This window comes from Enhydra lutris, unplaced genomic scaffold (genome assembly GCF_002288905.1).
Source record: "Enhydra lutris kenyoni isolate GAN:26980312 unplaced genomic scaffold, ASM228890v2 scaffoldscaffold11, whole genome shotgun sequence".
Classification (NCBI taxonomy): domain Eukaryota; kingdom Metazoa; phylum Chordata; class Mammalia; order Carnivora; family Mustelidae; genus Enhydra; species Enhydra lutris.
Genome location: NW_019154095.1, coordinates 8,559,389 through 8,581,005, shown reverse-complemented (window position 1 = coordinate 8,581,005; position 21,617 = coordinate 8,559,389). Strand labels below are relative to the sequence as shown.

Sequence of the window (21,617 nt, the reverse complement as noted above, 5' to 3'; positions counted from 1 at the left end):
GAGTTGGGATAGAAGACTCGAGACAAAAGCATCTATTGACCAAATACTGCCTCAGAATTATGAAATAAGCTCTAAGGGTTCCCAGAGGCTAGTCTGGGATGGTACCCCAAGCCGGTCCCCTGTCTTTCTGCCTGAGGGAAGAATCTTTCCCTCAGCAAAGACACAGTCCATCTGGGGAGAAGCTAATAATGCAACCCTCCCCCCACAGTCACTTTCAATCCCACACACACCAACTTTCTTCTGCCCATCGCCACGGGCACTGAAAGACTCCCGGGAAGAAGACTGTCCACCTTCACTTCACTGTAGAAATGCAGGATGGACAGCACCTGCTTCCTGAAGGTGGGTGGGGGGGGGAAACATGGCTGGGAAAAAAATTGTGGAGAAATGTTTCTCTATGAGGGGAGCCTTATACCAGGTTGTGAGAGGAAGGAAGCCCAGATAAAGGGTGTAAGCAAGGTCGTGTGGACAGGCAGTTTTAGGCGCTGACAAGAATCCTAAGGGAGGGGGTGACATGTTTGTTAACATTGCTTTATCTCTGGTGACAGCAATCGGGCATGGGAGGGAGCTTCTCCTAGATGTGAAGTTCATCGTCTCAAAACGTATCTGGTCTCTAGTATTTACTAATCAAAATGACAGCTTTTCAAGTTCAGATACAAAAGTCGCACACGTGTTCTTTGGCCCTTACTGGCTGAAACCACCACCACCACCCCACTGGGCTACTGAGATAAGCCACTTTCTCTAGGAGGAATATTACTGAAAGTAACTCTGATCCCCTTCTCTTTAGAAGACACTTAGTAAACTGTCATGAGTGACCTTTCCTTTAGAAGAACTATCTTTCTTTGGAAGGAAATATATTAAACAAAAATGTTAACAGTGGTGATTGATATCAGGTGGGATGATGGGGGATTTAAAAAGTTTTCTTTATACGCCCAATTTTTTTCCAAATATTCTGTATTGAACTGTAGACAATTACAGTCAGGATAAAATAACTTTTTACAAATAGATATAGAAGGTTCTGTTTTCAATCTCTTCCTTTCTTTAACATTATGAGCTAGAGACAGCAAGGGAAGTAAATTACCATGAGACAGCAAGAGAAGTAAATTACCATAATCATCTTTCCTGGTTTGATTTACCTTCCAAAATCAACGCAAATTGCTTTAGCAGGGGATGACTTCCCTGCCCTCTTAAAACTTAATGCAAATACCTTCAAGATCAAGGTCAGAAGTATCATACCTGGCAGGAAATCCAGGCTTACCACTTCGGAGGTCTGGTGATGAGGAGTGGGTTGTTTTCGATTTTTTATATGCTGGACTAAATAATTCAGACTGAGGGCAGAGCGAAGGCGATACATTTGCTTTGTCAGATGGTTGAGATCCGTGGTTTGCTCTGTCCTCAGAACGGTGCAGTGGGTCATTAAAACAAACGTGAGTCGGCGAACGGTTCTGAAATTCTCCATCTAGGGTCTGGTTTTGGCTCGTTTTTCTTTCCAAAGCACTGGACTTATTGCTGAAATCGGCCAAAACAAGGGTTGTAGTTCCAAATGCTGTTTTCCTGTTGATCTTCACTTCCTTACTTGGTTTTCCGAAGCTGTTACAAGGATACCTCACTAAGTCGGTAAAGGCAATGGAATGTTCTTCGTTCTTGATTACCGAATCTGGGAGGAGACAGTGGTAACTCTGCAGTATCCCTATACTATACGGACTACATGAAATACATATAAACCTACATATTTGTAATATATTGACTGTCTGAAACATCTTTTTACAGGACTAAAACTTATTCACCTATGATAGTGAATACGTAGAATGAATAACACAAAGTTACTTTGGACAATTAAGGATTAGCCATCTGGCTAGGAAATGATGTATTACATAAAGAAGAAAATTTCAACCACCCATAGAGGCTCCAAGGTGGTTTAACAAAGATTTATATTTGCTTCCTACTAGGTCTACCATTTAAAGGTCACGGAGCTACCAATTCCGTTACTATGTGGCAACATAGTAAAGCAGCGGTAATTAAGAGGCAGACTCAGGTCTGCCATGAGTCTTTAGATCAGTGGCAAGACACCTGTCTCTGGATTACCAGGAATGCTTCCATGAATGACACAGTAAAGGGAAGGGCTTAGTAAAATTAAGCAAAGATGAATTACAAAGACTAAACATTAATTAAAAATGTTTCAGCAAAGCATCCCCGGATTTTGGAGTCGGGACTGGAATAAACCAGTCTTTCGTACTCAGAGAAATAAAAGGAAAATAGTTAATGAGATGCAAAGTGGCATTTCGGTTGAAATGAACGAGGAGCCCTAAGACTGTGGTTTTCTGAGGGCTCTCTGCTCAAAGATCCCAGAACAGGAGGCGCTGTCCCTTCCAGCAAAGCTGTGAGCACCCGGCGAGGCCTGCCTTTCTGGCCCAGAGAACAAAACGCCGTGTGACAGCAGGCACAATGTGGGGTCCGCAAGTCAAGAACGAACTTTCTCATCGCTAATTGAAGGAAGAAAGAAGGCTTTGAGAACACAATAGGAGCCACATCAATGAGCGGGATCTTAATCACGGGCTCTCTCTGAGGTTTAACTTTCTCTGAACACATGAAATTGTGAGCTGTAAAGAGTTATTTTGAAGGATTTCAATGAAATCAGTACAATTGTCTGGGTAAAGATTTTAATAACAAGGGGTAGGAAGGATAAAGAAGAGAAAAAATTCAGCATTTTTCTATTCCACCTGCAACGATATTCTTACAGAAATCCTCCCTTTCAGTTTACAAAGCACTTGGACTGAATAACAAACTCCAAAGTTGCTGAAATCTGCATAAAACAAAGCTTTATTGAATAATTCATTAGAAATAGTAGAGAACAGATGTGATCATCTCCGTTTTTTGAGATACAAAGGCACATACTCTTTTAGCACAAGCATGTTTCCCCTCCCTGTTTAAAAAAAAAAAAAGTGCTTAACAGAATATTAGCGTGGTTTACGTGCAAAGGCCAGCAATTCCTTTAAATCTTTCGGAAAGAAAGCATTTGACTTAGTTATGCAATATCAAGGTGGAACAAGATATATACCTTTGTATAATTAGCCCTCTTTGAAGCAGAAGGAATTCCGAACCAGAATCCAGGCTTACCTGGAGGTCTTGAAGTTAGGCAAGCGGCACAGATCTTCGAAGACGGGCTATTTATTAGCGTACAGACCACACACGCCCATTGCTCTTCCCATTTCCGGGCCACGTGCTCCCCTCTGCTAGACCGCCACCTGATTGTCATGTTTCTCGTGGGCAACTTGCTGCAAAAGGATTTTTGACATTAATCACGAACACTGTTGCTGCTGTTCTTATCCATTCTGGGTATTTTAGAAATTCTTATAACCACTAATACCCACGTGTGTACTGGCTCTAATTCTCTTGGAATAAAATGTTTCCTCTTGTGCCCTGCTGATTGCTATTAAAGACAGAAATAAAAAATAAACGTTTTTATTTAAGTCAGAGTTGTGGGGATTTTGTTGTTGTTATTGTTTTTAAACCCACTAAAAAGAGTTGACAATAACTCCTAGGAAGCATTTCTCAAATAATGTTTTAGGTAAGTGGTCCTTCTTCCCAAAGCCAAACTGAGATAACTTTATACAACCAAATTGGTGGGGAGGAGGTGGGGAGAAGAAAAGACTTAGGCAGAAATTAGAACATGGAAAGTAAAATGAGAAAAAATTTTAGTTACTTCATGTGCATGTCTCTCCAGAATTTCTCAACAGGGTCTACTAAGCACTAGATCTACTACCTGATCAATAATGAAGAAAAAGATTCCTGGCCTCATATTACTTCCCCTTAGGTAAAACTCTTTCCTGTTAGATAGCTAATAGATTCATAAGAAAAGAGTAAAACCAACCCTGATTTTTGGACTCAAACGTAAATCATGATTTCCCATTTGGAATTTTTTTTTTTTTTAAGATTTTATTTATTTACCTGACACCAACAGTGCACAAGCAGGGAAAGTGGGAGAGGGAGAAGCAGACTCCCCACTGAGCAGGGAGCCCGATGCGGGAATTGATTTCAGGACCCTGGGATCAGGACCTGAGCTGAAGGCAGATGCTTAACCCACTGAGCCACCCAGGCGCCCCCCCACCTCTGGTAATACTTAATTGACTATTGTTATGCAAAATACCGTTAAAAGCTCTGCTGAAACCCTACTCTTAAATACATAGTTTTTTAGCGCACATCATGTGGGTAAGCAACATGGCAGAGCCATGGATTTCTTTCAGGATTCTAAACATCCACACGGAGAAAAGCTTTCTGGTAAAGGCTATGGGACCTCCCATCTCAGAGCATGAGTTCTTTGACTTGCAGCAGTACCCTGTCCCCTGGAACATTCTGCTCCTTACATAGAATTACAGCAGTTTTTAAAATCAAGCTTGTCTGGTGAAATAACAAATAGCATAAGAAAATCTGAAAATGAGACACATCTCATTGTGGTTCTTTTATCGTTACTGACTTTTAATGCTACTCAGTATTTGTTTCTAGGGAACCGCCGACCTCCCATAGAATTTGTGTACTTGGCCTAACTCCTGCCCTCCTACCAACTTACTGTGAAAGGCAGCAAAATGCATTTATTCATAATTAAATATACACAGTTTAAATAATCTTCAGATTTTTTGTATGCTACAATTTTTCACCACTTTCATCTTCTATCCTACAGAGTTCACTAACCATAAGCACATGTTCATTGTTACCTATAGAAGCTGTGGAAGCATTTCTTCCCCTTACTGTTCCATTTCTCAATAACCTACTAAGAAATTCTTTTCAATCCCCACTTGGAAGTGCAATAGGAATTTCAAAGTTAACATACATCTGTCCTGGACTGAGCAATGGTCTCCCAAAGATAATGGGTCATACTACCAGGACCCTGCAAACATTACTTTATAAAGAAAGAGGACCTTTGCAGATGTAATTAAAAATCTTGACATGGGGAGATTATCCTGGATCATCTGGGTGGTCCCTTCATCCAAACCCCAGTGTCCTTGGAAGAGAGGCAGAGGGAAGCTTGATACCCTGGCAAGAGAAGGTGATGATGTGACCCCAGAGGCAGAGACTAGAGTGAGGCAGACTGCAAAGGAAGGAGCCCCAGCTACCACCAGAGGCTGCAAAAGGCAACAGATTCTCCTCTAAAGCCTCTGGAGGGAGCACAGCCCTGTCCATACCTCTGGCCCCATGAAACGGATGTTGACCTTCTGGCATCCAGAGCTGCGAGAGTACTTTCTGCTGCTTTAAGCTACCAAGCTTGTGGTTGTCTGTCATGGGCAGCCGCAGGAAACTAGTGTGAATAAAATTCATGATCACCGCCCCCCACATAATACCTTGCAAGCCTGCTAGCTCGTCTCATCTCAGTAAATGGCATCACTGTGCATGTGATGGATGGATGGGTCAGGCACTGTGCCTGACCCACTGCTCCGGCCAAAAACTTGGGAGCGATTCTCAATGCTTCTCACCCTCACGTCCCACGTTCGGTCCACCAGCGAATCCTGTCCACTCTGCTCCAGAGGCAAATGCACTCTGAAGCTACCAAAGCTTCCATAGCTCGCTGTGTTCTCCTCCATGGACCAGAGTGGGGAGCATAGAGAATGCATGCAGTAACCCCAGCCACGAGTCCTGTGGCGTCCGTCCTGGGGTTCTGGTCAGGCAAGGCCCATGCACCACCAGCACCATCTTGCATCTGCTCAGTGCCCGGGACGAGGTGCCCCAGTGTCTCTACTTTCAGAAGGACCTGAAAAGGTCTGCTGCATTCTTTGCTCAGGGGCCTTTATGACCCAGGCTGCAAGGCCATTTGACAAATGCACCCCCCAGCAAAGGCAAGAAGTATGAGGCCAAAATGTGGAAAAAAGTGATTACACACGGGGTGCCTGGATGGCTCAGTTGGTTAAGGAACTGCCTTCAGCTCAGGTCATGATCCCAGAGTCCTGGGATCGAGTCCCGCATTGGGCTCCCAGCTCCATGGGGAGTCTGCTTCTCCCTCTGACCTTCTCCCCTCTCATGCTCTCTCTCTCACTCCCTCTCTCAAATAAATAAATAAATAATCTTTTTTTTTTTTAAAAGTGATTACACACAGTTGTGGCTTGCAGCTGATAAGAGTATCTTAGTTGTCTCATGTCTGTGGTGTTTATAAATTATAATTTGTTGTTTCTTATTCTAAATATTCAGAGTAGGACCAAACTTAGCATTCAAATTTTTAAATATTTTTTTCATAAAGGCCCCCTAAATTGATTTCAGCCCTTAACCTTTACTACCTCAACTTCTAAAGCGATCCTAAATTCAGCCATTTTTTTTTTACCCTCCACCCCCCCGACCACAAGTTGCCGTCATTTACCAAGGGTCGTACTGTTGAGCCACCCAGACGCCATCTCTTCACTCTGGACACACTTACAGTCACTTTTCCACATGGTGACATCACCATCCTCATAAAACACCAGTCAGTGTATGCCACCCCTCTGCTCACAACGGTCCAGCGGCTTCCCAGCCCACTCAAAGTCAGTACACCCCCCTGCTACCCAGAGCGATCTTTCAATATCTTCTCTCCCATTCAAAACCTCTGAAGGCAGCTCATCACACTCCGAAGACACCCAGAACTTCTTGTCATGGTGGGCCAGACCCTCTGCCCGCATTCATTCTGCTCCACTCAGAGCCACACCTGCCTCCGTCTCCCCATAAACAAGTCAGAGACTTTTTCATGATCTTCCAGTCACCTGCCCCTCCACCTTGACAAGGAATCAGAACCTTTCGAAAGTCTCCTCAGAGACTTTATGTATCTCATACATATGATAATCTCATACATTATCCAAGGACACAGAGCTTCTTCCTAAGATCTCCTCCCACTGGAATAGAGAGTCCCATGAATAGGTCACAAATACAGGTTAAATGAATGAATTTTGCCCTGCTGGAAGATCATCATTTCCACGTTGTTGAAGGCAGTGGCCATCCCTCAGGCACCACCGGCTTGAACTCCCTGGATGTCACTCTGTCAAACACTCCCCACGGCTCTTCCATGGGCGCGTTCTCATCTTTTGATCAGCAAAGTCAAGGTAACCTCTAGGCTCCCCTTAGACCTTCCTGGCTTGTCTTCGTACATCCTCTCCGTGAGTGCGATCACTACCAGATTCCACTCTCGTCTCCCGTGATCCCAAGGCCAGTCGCGGGGAGGGGCTCTGTTCTCAAAAGTCAGACGCTTACAAAACAGGTGGAGGAGAGCCATGTCTCCGAGGAGTGTTTGCACTTCTCAGTGGAGACCAACCACCAGCATGGGAAGCAACTGATTTCTCTTTATCTACATGAAACAGATTGTTTTTTAAGGACAGCAAAGTAAATGTTAATAAAACAAAAAGAGGTACACAAAATCAAGTAGCATTTAAAGAAGGTTGGAATAAAGAGGATGACCAAGTGGCTGTGCAGCTGCTATTTTAGGGGGATCGACTGCTATTCCAGGTTAATCTGATCCCTCGCTCACGGAGCGTCAATACTTTCTGGGAGCCCCTCCAGAATGTGTTTCTTTTGCAGAAACCAGAAGGAGGTTACCATCGTGAGGCTTGAGCAAGCAGCAGCTTACATCCTCCTTTATTCTTTCTCCCTGTTCTAGCCATGGAGAGCCCAGGCGAGGTCGCCTTCACGGGTTCCAGGCCCCAGGACTCAAGTTTTGATAGTTTTCTATTAATCCTGTGAATTCCACCAATATTCATTTTGGTTACATGACCCACAGATTCCCATTTTTGTTTAAGATAATTTGAGCTGGGTTTCTGTCATTGTCCTCAAAAAATCCCTTTTAAATTATGTTTTTATACATGACAACGGTGTCATCAAACTCTCTTGCCGGAGCAAGCCTACCCTATCCAGGTTAACCCATGACAGATTTTGTTCAATTCATGTCTCCCGAGTTCTCTGGAATTGCTCCATCCCCTTCAAAAATCTCTAGGAGCTCAGACCTGCCTTAACCGTTGCCTTGCAAACATCAGTAACTTTTCCTTCACTAGCAAGCAATTCTCAATAACTTTCCAAACTAGATGGCTTTCAGAGGCCTTTTTTTTTTTTTTAATTTATTTGACACAGAGAAAGAGAGAGCACAAGCAGGGAAGCAGAAGGCAGAGAGAGAGGAAGAAGCAGGCTCCCCGCTGAGCAGGGAGCCCCACACAAGGCTCCATCCCAGGACCCTGAGATCAACCGACTGAGCTACCCAGGGGCCCCACTGAATATATCTTCTTATAGGAACAAAACGCCCTCGCCTTCATGTGGCTCTGCAAATGCATGTTCCTGCCTTTTGTTTTCTTTTAAACCAAGAGCAGAACCAGAGAGAGAGAATCTTTTTTTTTTTTTTTTAAGATTTTATTTAATTGTTTGACAGACAGAGACCACAAGTAGGCAGAGGCAGGCAGAGAGAGAGAGAGGGAGAAGCAGGCTCCCCGCTGAGCAGAGAGCCCGATGTGGGGCTCGATCCCAGGACCCTGAGATCATGACCTGAGCCGAAGGCAGAGGCTTTAACCCACTGAGCCACCCAGGCGCCCCATTGTTTTCGATGAAATTCTATTTCCTTCCACACGGATCTCAAAGGTCACCTTCTCCAGAAAGACTTCCTTGTTCTTCCCACATAGATTTAAGTGTTTCCTCCTCTCGTCTTCCACTACCATTAGTAGAACCTTGCCCTCTGCAGAGCTTCCATTCCAAGCCCAAAGGAATTTTAAAGAACTATTTACTCACTGACTCCCCACCTTAGACTTTGAGCATTTTGAGAGGCTGCACTGTATTTTGTCTTTGGAGTTCCAGTACCTGACGTAAAGCAGACACTAATAAAGAAAAAAGTAATAACAAATGATTTTTTTAAACAAATTTGTAAAATAAGGACTAGTATGGGAAAAGAAACAATAGCACAGTTTCCCCTCAAGGAAAAAATATTCACCTGGATAAATTATGCTAGCTCGTATATAAATTAGAGCCAACAACAGATGGTACAGGCATTCAATAAAGACTACAATTTGGGGAGAACTTCATGAAGGAGTTAAGTAAACTGTACAAATGAAGGAACGCGGGGATTTAGATCAATACTGCTTTTTGTATTTTTGGGGCTTTTTGTATTGCTTCAACTTAATTCGAAATGACTTTAACTTAAAATGAGAAAATGCAGTCAACATAAAAAATTTTTTCAAAAACTCATGGAGAAAATGAACAGAATATACTTCATGATAGAAATCTCTAAGAATAAGGCAAATACTACTGATTTTCAAATGTTTCATTATGTACACATTTTTAGTTGCTTTTCCAAATGATGTCTGAAGCTGAATGCCAATACCTAAATCAGAAGTAGCTGAGGAGGGAAGAGGGATTGCAGGGCTCAGAATATTTTCAGTAGAGCAAGTCCTCCCCTAATTCATAGGTGCCCCATGTCTCTTGCAAGGAACCCCTGAGCTTTACAACCTAACTTCAAAAAACCTTTGGAATGGACAATTATTTATATGGTAAATAACACATTTAACAATTTGGAAGTATACTTTTTTTGTTTTTTGGGTCATTTAAGATTTTATTTATTTGAGGGAGAGAGAGGAGAGAGTGAGAGAGAACAAGAGTGGGGGGGTAGGGGCAACGGGAGAAGCAGATCCCCCACTGAGCCGGCAGCCCAAGGTGGGGCTTGATCCCAGGAGCCTGGGATCATGGCCTGAACAGAAAGCAAACGCTTAACTGACTGAGCCATCCAGGCGCCTCAAGAATACCTTTCTTAAAGCCTCAAAAGTTATCAATTCAAAGAAAACAAATATAGAACATTAAGCATCTGTTCAGTAAACATGAATCCAGTGTCCTCTATCTGCCAGACACTGTGTTAAACACTTTTGGTCAGAGAAATGTACACCTATAATATTAAAAATAAGAAACCACAAATCTGCACAATAAATATATTTATACCTAAACACATCACAGATACCTCTAATAGTACAGTGGGGTGAGGAAGAAGCTGTGAGAGATTCTGAGAAAAGGAGCTGAGAATAAGAGAAGGAGAGATGAAAAGGAAGTCGCAAAGGGAGGGAGGACAGGAAGAAAGCCACACACTTGAAGGTGCAGGTGGAGCCCTCCCCGCACACCACCTCCAGCCCATCACTGAGCTTGCCATGGAGAAGATGGCGCCTCGCATCCCAGGATCCATAGCGGCAAGATGGCGCCTCCTGCCCAGGTTCCACAGCGGCAAGATGATGTCTCCCGCCCCAGGTTCCATGGGGGGCATCCTATCCTGCCTTATTCCTAACCACACCACTGTGCTCTCTTGGCTCACTCTTTTCCTCCTACTCTGGATATTCCCTAAAGCTCAGACCTTGGTTCCTTCCTCTCCACTTTCCCTGTGAACGATCTCTTGAATACTTCACTTAACCACCATGAAGCCATTACCTGCCACCTGGGATGTGGCCCATGATGCATCTCTTCCATCTACTGTTGCTTCACGACACAAAGCTCTTCTGTGCTGCTGTATCCCAACTTTCTCAGAGCCATACAGTGAACATTTCTATTAGTCTGAAACTTTTTACATTGTTCTACATACCAAATCTGTCCCAATTCTTGTTGACTTTTAAAATTCTTTAATTGAAGTACCTATTTTCTTTTCTGTTTCCAGTGCCCTGATCTCAGGCCCAGGAACCCTCTCTCAATGTTACACTGCAATAGCTTCTCTACCTGTGAGGTTTAGTCTCACCATTTCCCACTCACTGAAAAGTCCTTAATCTACTGATTTCCGCAAGACATCAACCATTCCCAGAAGGACCAATGAGTCCTATTATTTGATCCCAGTCTATCTGGAAAACTAGCTTTTGCGATCCAACACCTGAGGGACTCCCTGGGGCTTGGCCAGTGTTCCCATCATCCTCCAACATGCCATGCTAATGAATGGTTAGGGTTTGTGGCTGTGGTATGTCTTTCCACTTAACTAATATTTGTTTTCTCATTTATTTAGCCAAAATTCCATCTTTTTAGAGTAAACTTGAAGATCACACTCTTTCTAGATCTTTCCCGCTTTGTGTGGTTATATAAACCTCTAACATTCCTGAACTCTTGTAACACTTAATGGGCTTCATGTCTGCTCTGGTTATTTTGGCCTATAATCACATATTCCTTTAGATTATTCATATGTGTCCTGGTCTTTCGTAAAGGGAAGTAGGGACTTTTATCAGGGTAACTGTGCATCCTTAAAAAGGAAGTAATCGGACCTCTTGGGAACACTGTACACTGGCTCCAAGCAGATACTAATTCCAAGGGACTCAAAATATCACTGTGCTCCACCAGTCAGCGCCGGGGCTTATGGAAGTCAGGTGACCAATGCAGTTGTAGCTCAGATCCATCTCAGCGGGTCCCTGAACCTACCCTCTGGTTCTTTGCCTAGTTCTGGAAGGTGTAACTGGAACAGACATAATCAGCAGCTGGAAGAATTACCATGTATGTGTTTAGTAAGCAGTCGACTGTTTCACCCAAAAGACATGAATTTTGTAAAGACATCTTGCTTAGGTTTTATAATATTACTTCCAAATAAAGCAAGAACTTTTGAAGATAGTTGCATTTTTCCCATCATTGACCTATCTACACCTCCTGGTGATCACTTTACAAGTGGGATTAAAGTGAAACGCTGGATATTAACATATGAGCTGGGGATTTTCTACTGAATCCAGAAGTGGTCCATACATCATCTATAGCTTACCCAGGTTTTTTGATGACGTTATTTACTATTTCCTTCCAAGGGTTCAAATAACTTTGAATTATGTTCTTATTAATAGCCTTTGAGTTAGTGATTAGGGCAAATAGTATACGTTTAAATTAGATAACTCACCAAATGTCAACATGTTGAGGATTTTCTTTTTGACAGCGAGGGCAGAAATATGTCATTCTGTTATTCTCTCCTAAGCGACACACAGTTATTTTGCAACAGCACTGACAACAGTGAGGACGCTTATAGACCTTATAGTGTTTAGAGATAACAGATCCCGTTTTATGGCACTAAAAACAAACAAACAACATTATAATATTATCTATAAAACAGTGTTGCTAAGGATCCAAAGATACATTCCAGAAAGTCATTTCTGAAAATAATTTGTTGAAAATTTACATGTTTGTACATAAGTCCGTGTAATCTTTTCTCTCATCTGAGAAAAGTTATTGACAAGACTCAGCAATATTTGTCAAACAAGATTTGTGTGAAATAATTAAGCCATTATTTTATAACTTATTAGTATTCAAATTGTTCTTTGCATAGCATTATCTTTTTATCTAAATGGGATGTAAAAGTTCTACAATTTAAAATGTCGCTCATGCTTTTAAGTTTTTTTTTTAATTAAACGTAATTATGTGGTTATAAGAAAAAGACTAGATTAGCTAGAAATCTGATTATTTTTAGAACACTAAAGCTGCTCACTCTCTTTCAACAGACAAAAGCAAAAAAATTTATTGCTACAATGAAAAACTTGAGACCATCCTTTTTTGTTGACCTGACAAAGGCTGCTTTTTCATTTTTAATCTCACAAATTCACTAAAAAAGAAAATAAAAATTCGAAAGCCTTCCTAGCAAAGAATATGTCCCATTTGGTATACATTCTAATTCAAAAGACATTTTGATATTCTGTCACAGTTTTATTCTACTCGTATATATTTAAAGCTTCTAAAAAGACAATGTTTGGGGTTTATATCAGCACTGTCAAAATCTCAAGGCCCAGAAATATGACTTGCCAGATATAAGTTGAAAATTACACAAACAACTTCCATTGATTTAAGCCAAGTATTAAAATACCCAAAACTTAATCTGTCTCAAAAATGGGTAGTGGTCTATAATCACCTTTCCCTGAAAGAGTAAGCAAGCATACAGAATATTAAATTTTTTTTTTTAAAGATTTTATTTATTTATTTGACAGAGAGAGATCACAAGTAGACTGAGAGGCAGGCAGAGAGAGAGAGAGAGAGAGAGAGGGAAGCAGGTTCCCTGCTGAGCAGAGAACCCGACGCGGGACTCGATCCCAGGACCCTGAGATCATGACCTGAGCCGAAGGCAGCGGCTTAACCCACTGAGCCACCCAGGCGCCCCAGCATACAGAATATTAAAATTGCCATAATCCTCAAGGCAGACTTGCAAAACAAGAGGTTCACTACATGAGGCCAACACATGAAGACTCCTATCATACCTGCTATCTGAACATAATAAAATTAAAAATTTTGAATAGAAAATGGACTGTGGGGGAAAAGAAAACAGACACGTTTATACTCTGCTGAAAAGAGAAACTGTGTTTCCCGAACTGCCCATCCAGAGGTATAAGCATATATACAACTCTCCAAAATTTATAGATTAGCAAGTACTTATTTCATTCTCAAAATAGTCTTTGTGGTAGATAGAAAAATATTATTATCCCATTTTACAGATGAAGAAACTATACCAAAATTATCTAAATAATCTAAACCACACAGGTAGCAAGAGGCAAAATCTGACCGAGTTGAGATATATTTATTCCAAAGAATTGAGTCTCTCTCTCTCTGGAGCTCCTACATTTTTCTTTCATATGTCCAAAAATAGAACAAAAGTCTAAGTAAAATGCTAACACAGGTGTTCCCGAACATTGTGTAAAGATAATTTAATATAATTATTGGTAGACAAGTTTGGACTGACCCATGACACCAGATTTCTAGAAGTGAATTATGCTGCCCACAGGTCCCTCTCCCTTCCTGTACCTCTACACACTGACCACTAGATGGCTACAAACAGCCTTAACATTTTTGGTGCAATCCAAAGGGAAATAGTTGACATTTTACATAATGGAAACATTTTTACTCTTACCCTGTAGAAGAGAATGCTGAAGTCACGTATCATTTTCACAAGGTAATGGGTCTGTTCATCTGTCAACTGACAAACCTTAAAACACAGAAAAACCGTTGAAGACAGTGTCATAATTTGTTACTCTCCAAAAATAATACCCGTTGCGAGTTCTAAGAAAACTATATACAGATTTAAAATATATGCATATCTTCTATTTCTCACACATCTATTTAATTTCATTAACAATGGTTTCAAATGACAGCACAGATTAAAAAAATACCGTTCTTGTTTATAAATTTCTATTTTAAATCTTTTTTTTTTTTAAAGATTTTATTTATTTATTTGACAGAGAGAGAGAGATTACAAGTAGGTAGAGAGGCAGCCAGAGAGGGGGGGAGCAGGCTACCCATCAAGTAGAGAGCCTGATGCGGGGTTCGATCCCAGGATCCTGAGATCACGACCTGGGCCAAAGGCAGAGGCTTAACCCATGAGCCACCCAGGTGCCCCTAAATTTCTATTTTAAATACAAATAATTCTAAATAAGTATCTCTTCTGTATGAGACATCTTCAAAGTCCCAGCAATGTGTTTTGGCCCTGGATTTGAAAAACAAAAACAAAAACAACAACAACAACAACAAAGAAAACTAGAAAGAAGGAAGGGAGGGAAAGGGATAAATCAGCACAGGAATGAATGACCATCAAGGTCACTATCAAGCTTTAAAATGATATACACCCATTAATATCAGGGTACTTGTTAACACCCGGAAGAACTCAGAAATAGCAATTATGGAAGAATTTTGTGTGTCACGGTCTGGCATAAATCTCAGTGTTACCCTTGTAGAATTAATTACCATTTGGCATGTGCTTTTGTTGTTGTTGTTGTTGTTGTAGGCAAAGAGGCAGGCAGAGAGAGGGGGGAAGCAGGCTCCCCGCTGAGCAGAAAGCCTGATGTGAGCCTGGATCCCAGGACCTTGAGATCATGCTCTGAGCCGAAGGCAGAGGCTTAACCCACTGAGCCACCCAGGCGCCCCGGCATGTGCTTTCAATAGTGATGCCAGAAAATAGCTTGTCTGATGACTTAACCTTGTTTATGTATGTGAATATATGCAAACATCTATATACAACAGAAACTAATTTATCAATGACTATAAAACCTAAAATCACTGAATCAACATAATCATTACAAAAATATTATGTCTATTTTTCATTTATTTAAAGTTTAAAACATAAACACTTTAGATTCACAGACCTGTACCCCTGGGGATAAAAATATATGTTTATAAAATAAAATAAAAATTAAAAAAAAACACAAAAAACATAAACACTTTGAAACTGAGTTATTTCTTACCATATCTTATATACTATATTTAGTCAAACCTTGAAATGTTAAACTAAACTTTTTTAATAATTGTGCATGTGATTTTAGGGGGCTAATAGCTAAGCTTGAGAACTATCATTAATTTTTCAGCTCCTAGACATGTGGGCAAATGATCTTTTACTAGACGAATGGCCTGCTGGATATACAGATAAAAAGTAAATTCTCAGTTTATCATAGATAATGACAATGTTCTAAGTAACAGTACTCCAGTTTCTTTTTTTCTAAAACATTTTCCACAGAGGCCTACGTGATTTTAAAAAGCTTGCTTCTCATTAAAATTCTGTTTCATCACTCCCATGTTACAGAAATTTAACCAACTTGTTCCAAGAGTCAAAAAGCAGAACCTAATCTAGAAAAATCATTAACCAGTTTCTTTGAAAACTTATTTCTTATTGATTTGGATTTAAAGAAAACTAGGAAATAATTACAGAAAATCAAAAGGTATCTTTGGACTCGTGTAAAAAAATGATTTTGTTTAAAGAGACCAGCTGGGTGTAGATAAAAGCCATAGAGTTCCTCCCTTAGAAACTAAAATATGCTTAGCTTTCTACCTGGGTTCTAAAGACTTCTTTGGGTTCTAATCTCTGACTTTCTTACAACTTTGCCCTATTAATCACCATTTTCTTTCCTACAATTTTAATCTCTCCCTCTTGACTATTTTTTTGCCCTTATATAAATTAGTTTGTGTCTCTGCAGTTGAAGAACAAGGAAAACACAACAAAACCCAGTCCTCGTCCTGACCACCCCCGACCCCTGCAGATGGTCTGTGTTTTCCCCTTCTTCCAGCAGAGCTTTTACAAGTCCTCCAAATTGTTTCCATCTCCCTACTAGTCCCTTATTCCTCAGTCCTTGCTATCCACCTGCCAACCTTATTCCCCCCAAACAGCATTTGCTAATGTCAAAGTAGCCATAAATAGGAATATGGGAGTGTGTCTAGCATGTGAATTTAATATGCCAGTTACAAAGAGCAAGTGGTGAGCTTACTTCATTCCTACACCCGACAGATAATTCCCAAATGCCTTCCCTGTGCCAGACCCCACGTTCTAGACGCTTGGATCCCTCCATGAAGAAAACAGACAGCTCCCTCATGAGAGACTGTGTTTGGAGCAGGAAGAGACAGATTTTTAAGTAATAAATCTAACAAGTACAAATGAGGTTATATTCGAAAGTGATCAATGGTACGGGGACAATACAAAGCAAAGCAAGTGATAGAGGACAGGGATCGGGAAGTGGGCAGGGGGGGAGCACACAGCGGTTGTAAAGGAAGTGGTCAGCGTTGGCCGCATTGAGTCGCAAACAGAAACAAAGACCCCGAAAGTTTCACTTTGGGGAGAATGTTTTATGGCAATAAGATTTACGTGTTCCACGTTGCTCCCTCAACAGCATCTAAAAATACAGAAATCATTTTAAAAAATGCTCATGACCTACTTTAACAGCTGGGTGGAGGCCACTGTCAAAGAGAGCTTCATTTCTGATGATGTTCCCCACCCCAGGCAACACTTTCTGGTCCATTAACACATCACACAACATCCGTCCTTTCTGCTTCTTAACTTCACTTTCTGCTCTTAAGAAACTAAATTTAGGGGAACATACATCTAATTCTTCCATCATTCGTACTCTCTGTTGGCTTTCTGTGGAGTTTCTGTAGCAAGGAATAGAAAACACATTAATCATAAGTCGAGTTATAATTTCGCAAAGTGTCATTTAGAAGGAGCTTTGATATAAACACTTTCTGTTAATTGGGGTGTGAGTTATACCGTCCAACAATGAAGACCCTATAGATTATTTAAAGTGTGTTCAAAATGAGGTTTTATCAATTACAGATCATTTTAAAACATCTATCTATCTCCACATTTCAAACCGCAGACCCATCTCTGCAGTTTTTCAGCTGCAGTACATTTCTTTTCTGCTTTACCTGAATTCTACTGATGAGTCAAAGAAACAAATCAGATCTTTGGTGAGCTGTAGTTCAAAAACAGGAGAAACTCCATTTTTATTTTTATGCTCAAGTGGATTAATCATGATGGAGCCTTTCATTCCAAAATGAATCCTGAAACAAAATCAAACCCAGTTCTGAGTGGCAGAAAGTATAATGTGTATCTAATTTTTTTCCCTTCATTTCACTTTTTGGATTATAAGCAAACAAATGTTAGTCAAGATAGGCACTTTTAAGGGGGGGGGAAATGTAGCCAATATTATATCTTTTTCTGTTATGGCTTTGTATCCTCATAAAACTAGAAGATGTGACAATTCAGTTTTTCAAACCACAAATAAAATCAATTCCTAGAGAAATAATAGGGTCTGACAATAAGCCCAAGAAAACATACCCTGTTCTTCTTTTCTTGTCAGATGCAGTACTTTTATTCATGGAACAGTCTAACATTTCAGCTTTCTCTCAGATTCAAAGGCTTTGGATGAGATGAGGCTAAATTTAAATTGCCTATAGTTTTTTGTTTTTTTTTTATATATAAATTCTACAAAGCCACTAACATTCAAATTCTGTATTTCTAGCCACAATGGATGGGAAATGTTTACCTACTCCAAAATGATATCTACAGTTTAAGACACTCTTTCCCTCCCCCTTGCTCTGGGATACACAATGAAACAATTTTTTGCAAAATCGTATGCATCCAAAGAGAAGAGAACAAGTCAAAATGATATTGTCTTCAGTTCTTTAAGTTTTCTTTTACCTTTATATGTATTGGGAAGATGGGATTTATAAATATTTACGGTTAGCTTGAAAGCCCCAATGCAGTGATGAAAAATTGATAACCTTTCAGTTTTTATAGGATTGATTAGCATGTCCAGGAAAAACAAAGAAAAAGAGAGAGAGAGAGAAAGAAAGTGGTTTTGTGGACCTCTGATGATGAAGATCAAAAATGATTCTTGAGATGAAATAGTGTATTCTGCCTTTCAAATCCTTCTCCTTCTAGCTTTGTTGAGTTAATAAATATGGCTCTTTGGGCAGCAAATGTTACTGCACTGTGCTTCTAATTCCAAAGCACCATGTTATAGCATTGTACAAGGTTAACCAGTCTAACTTTAAAAATGTGGGTTTTAAACTCTGTGTGCCCTACTATCAATCATAAATGCATTTTACATGCCCCATAGTTCTTGACAGGAAAAATGTGTGCCTGTAAGTACTCCATAATTTAGCTTATGGAAGTTCAACCCCAGTGAAAGGTGTACAACTGGCATGCCCAGAAGCCATCATATCTAAAATCTTTTCAGCTGCACGGCTCATAAAGTGGATTCTAAATCACTTTCTATAATGAAACTGCGTCCACATAAAAAAAATCTCAAAGGTTAAGACCCAAATGAAATGCAGGAGTAGCCCCAATGAGAACTCTGAATCAAATTAAGTATGCTTTTTCTGGCCTTATTAAATCTATTCAATGTAGAAGAAAATGTGCATAAAAACCACAATTTTTAGTTTATTCTTATTTATTTTATTTTTATTAAATAGCAAAATGTTGTTTTAACTGAGCCCCAATATATCAACAAATGTTGGGTTTATTGTTAAGTAACTTTCATATTAAACTAAGAAAAACACACCAGTATCGTGGAAATTTTTTGGCATAGTAACACCTGTACTCTTGTAACAACTGTCATACTGATCCTTCATAGACTGGGACATAGGTTCATATCACTTTTACATTCAAGAGTTTGATTTGCTTTTCAAGATTCCTCATTATAATCAACTTAGTTTAAGAAAATTTTATTAGATCCTTATTCCTAACTCTTTACCTTATCAAATCCCTTCCATCCCCAGCCCAACTGGTCACCTAAGATCATGTACTCTGCATAGCATGACCGCCTGCCAATAATGGGCATTAGGCCCAACTCTGAGTCGGTGTCTTGTCCCTTCCTCAGCTCTTGTGTCTTGGCATAGTTGAACTGGAAATGGACACCTGAGTCAAGCTAGACCCATCAGTATCCAGTACCTGGATTCACCTGCTTTCCCCTGATGAATTTATGGATTTTGGCTGCAGACAAAGCAGTTTCCCGTTAGTACTAGGAGATCCAACATGGGAACAGTCTTTGGGAATGTTACCCAACATGGGAGGGGACTAACAGAGCCATCCTCAGTGGCATGGTGCCGGGCTGTAGCCAAGGGAGGGTACAAACAGAAAGCCCTGTGTCCCGGAAGGAATACCAGGAAGCCTTGTGCACACACAGCGCACAAAAAGAAGCAGGCGGTCATGGGCGAGTGCAGGAAAGTCTTTGCCACCAGGCTCGGGCCAAATGCACTGCTGCTGAGGTTATGCAAGCAAAAGCATCCGTCGTTAGGGGTGAGGCAGGCCATCAGATTTGTCCTTCAGTGATATGCGGAGACATCTGTTCCCTCTGAGAGAGAGGAAGGAAACGCTCTTTTACTGGGGCCCACCCACACATAGAAAGAAGAATTTGACTGCCTTGGGGAGGAAAAGGGTCAGTGGCTCTCAGAAAAGTGTAACCCTCAGGTCCATGTGCACAGGGCCTAAGATAAAGGCTAGCCTAGAAGAATCCTTTTCCCCGTCATGGACTTCTCATTGAATAGCAAGCAACAGCAGTATCCCACTGGGGTGGGAGTGGGGATGGGGAGCGAAGCGTGTGGAGAAATCCCCTTATGGTACATATACCCAGGGTCTGCTAAATGCTGAGAGTAGAGGACAGAAACACAGAGAACCAGTCCCAGCCACACCAGGCCACACTTAAGGCACAAAACAATCGGAGCCACTGAAGTTTCTGATGTTGCTGGTTTCTGAAGCTGACTACAACACAACGAAATCCGAACCAAGCTCGACTGCTCAATCCCCTGCCCTAATGACCTGATAGAAGAGGCATTACTATTTTTGAGGTTAAATATTACTTAATTTGGTCTCTACTGTTCCTCTAAACACAATTACCTGGGATTTAAAAAAGTTATGACACATAGAAAAATAAGATAAAAATTAAACAACAACAAAGGGACTCGATGTCAAGAGATAAAGTAGTCAACAGAGCCAGACCCGAAGATGTGCCAGATGTGGGAACTATGAGGCAGATAACCTAAAGTCAACTTAAGTAAAATTATGGTTGTCAGTTGAGAAGAATACCATGCCAGGTCTATCTGCTATGATAAGGTCTGTAACTTTCCATAACCACTATAGTGCTGCACATGCATTTTATGCTAACATGTTTCCAGACTTTTATAACCTTGCACACAGGTGTGGATAAATCTACATAATCAGAGCCAAGGCAGGCCATGCACGGGCCATTCTCTATCGTATGGCCAGTTGCAGATGCTTCCCGTTCAGGATAGTTTTCTATATGCCTTCAAAAGGGATATAAGAAACTATCAGTAACCAAGATCCAACAAATCTACATCTAGGAATTTATCCTAAGAAAACATCAAAGTGGTAAAAGATACACACTCAAGGACGTAACGTCCTTCAGAGTTTTTCATTAGAGTGAAAAATGGGGCAAAGTGCTAATCAGTAGTGAAGATATCACGGTCTGTGCATATGTAATATAAATTATGTATGAATATGCGGTATATACACAATTTATATTTTATCTATAATATTTACAAAAACTGTTAAGCATGTCCTCTTTTGGTGGTAATAATTACGGATGGTATTTATTTTTGCCCTTAGACTTTTGGGAACTATCAGGTACAGAAGGGAAAGCCTATGAAAAAGCTAAAGACTTCTAGATCTTCTCCAGCTACAAATAAAAGCATCACAGTAACTGAAAGAGAAAATAAAAATTTCAAAATTTACCATTTTAAAAACTAAAGATGTTTAATTCTTGGCTTGTAGATTACTTTTAATGGTTAGTTTTCTTATTTTCTCTTTCTTTCTCTCCTCCTTCCTGCCTTACTCCTCTCCTTCATTTAAATTGAGGTATCCTTGACATATAACATGAGTTTCATGTGCAAAACATGATTCAATATTTGTAGACATTGCAAAAGGATCACCACAATAAGTCTAGTTAACAACTGTCACCGAACACAGTTACACTCATTTTTTCTCGTGATGAGAACCTATAGGTTCTATTCTCTCTGCAACTTTCAACTCTGTGGCACAGTACTGTGAAACATGGCGGTCCCCGTGCTGTAGTTACATCCCCACGACTTACTTATTTCCTCTCTGGAAGTTTTTGCCTTCTGATCATGGTCAGTTTCCTTAAATTGCAGGTGACAGAAACCCAACTCAACAGGTTTAGGCACTAAGGAGTACTTAGTAGCTCACAGGATCTGAGGGAGGGTTGACAAATCAAGCTACAGGAAAGGAAGGAAAGCAGCTAGGACCAGGAACGGATGGAAGGAGGGGCTAGAAGGTTTTTCGGATTCTCGGCTTTGTGTAGGCTGGTTTTATTTTCCACCACCTCACAAGCCAAGGAACACAGCCACCTACAAGTTCTAAGGCCTCACCTCCTAGCTTCCCTACGTTATAGAGCCTGACCGTCCTCAGCTCCAGGTGAGGAAGTTTC

General features: G+C 40.7%; 1 protein-coding gene across 1 annotated transcript in view; it reads right to left on the bottom strand.

Moving 5' to 3' along the window:
- The window catches only part of LOC111144508 (nei like DNA glycosylase 3), a 47,391-nt gene that overhangs the window by 6,698 nt on the left and 19,076 nt on the right, over positions 1 to 21,617 (bottom strand). The window contains exons 3-8 of the mRNA XM_022498822.1: positions 17,077 to 17,211; positions 16,590 to 16,803; positions 13,805 to 13,879; positions 11,816 to 11,982; positions 3,115 to 3,272; positions 1,234 to 1,654 (exon numbers count right to left, since the gene is read on the bottom strand). Coding sequence (XP_022354530.1) covers positions 1,234 to 1,654; positions 3,115 to 3,272; positions 11,816 to 11,982; positions 13,805 to 13,879; positions 16,590 to 16,803; positions 17,077 to 17,211 — 1,170 coding nt within the window. The remainder of the gene's footprint in view (positions 1 to 1,233; positions 1,655 to 3,114; positions 3,273 to 11,815; positions 11,983 to 13,804; positions 13,880 to 16,589; positions 16,804 to 17,076; positions 17,212 to 21,617) is intronic.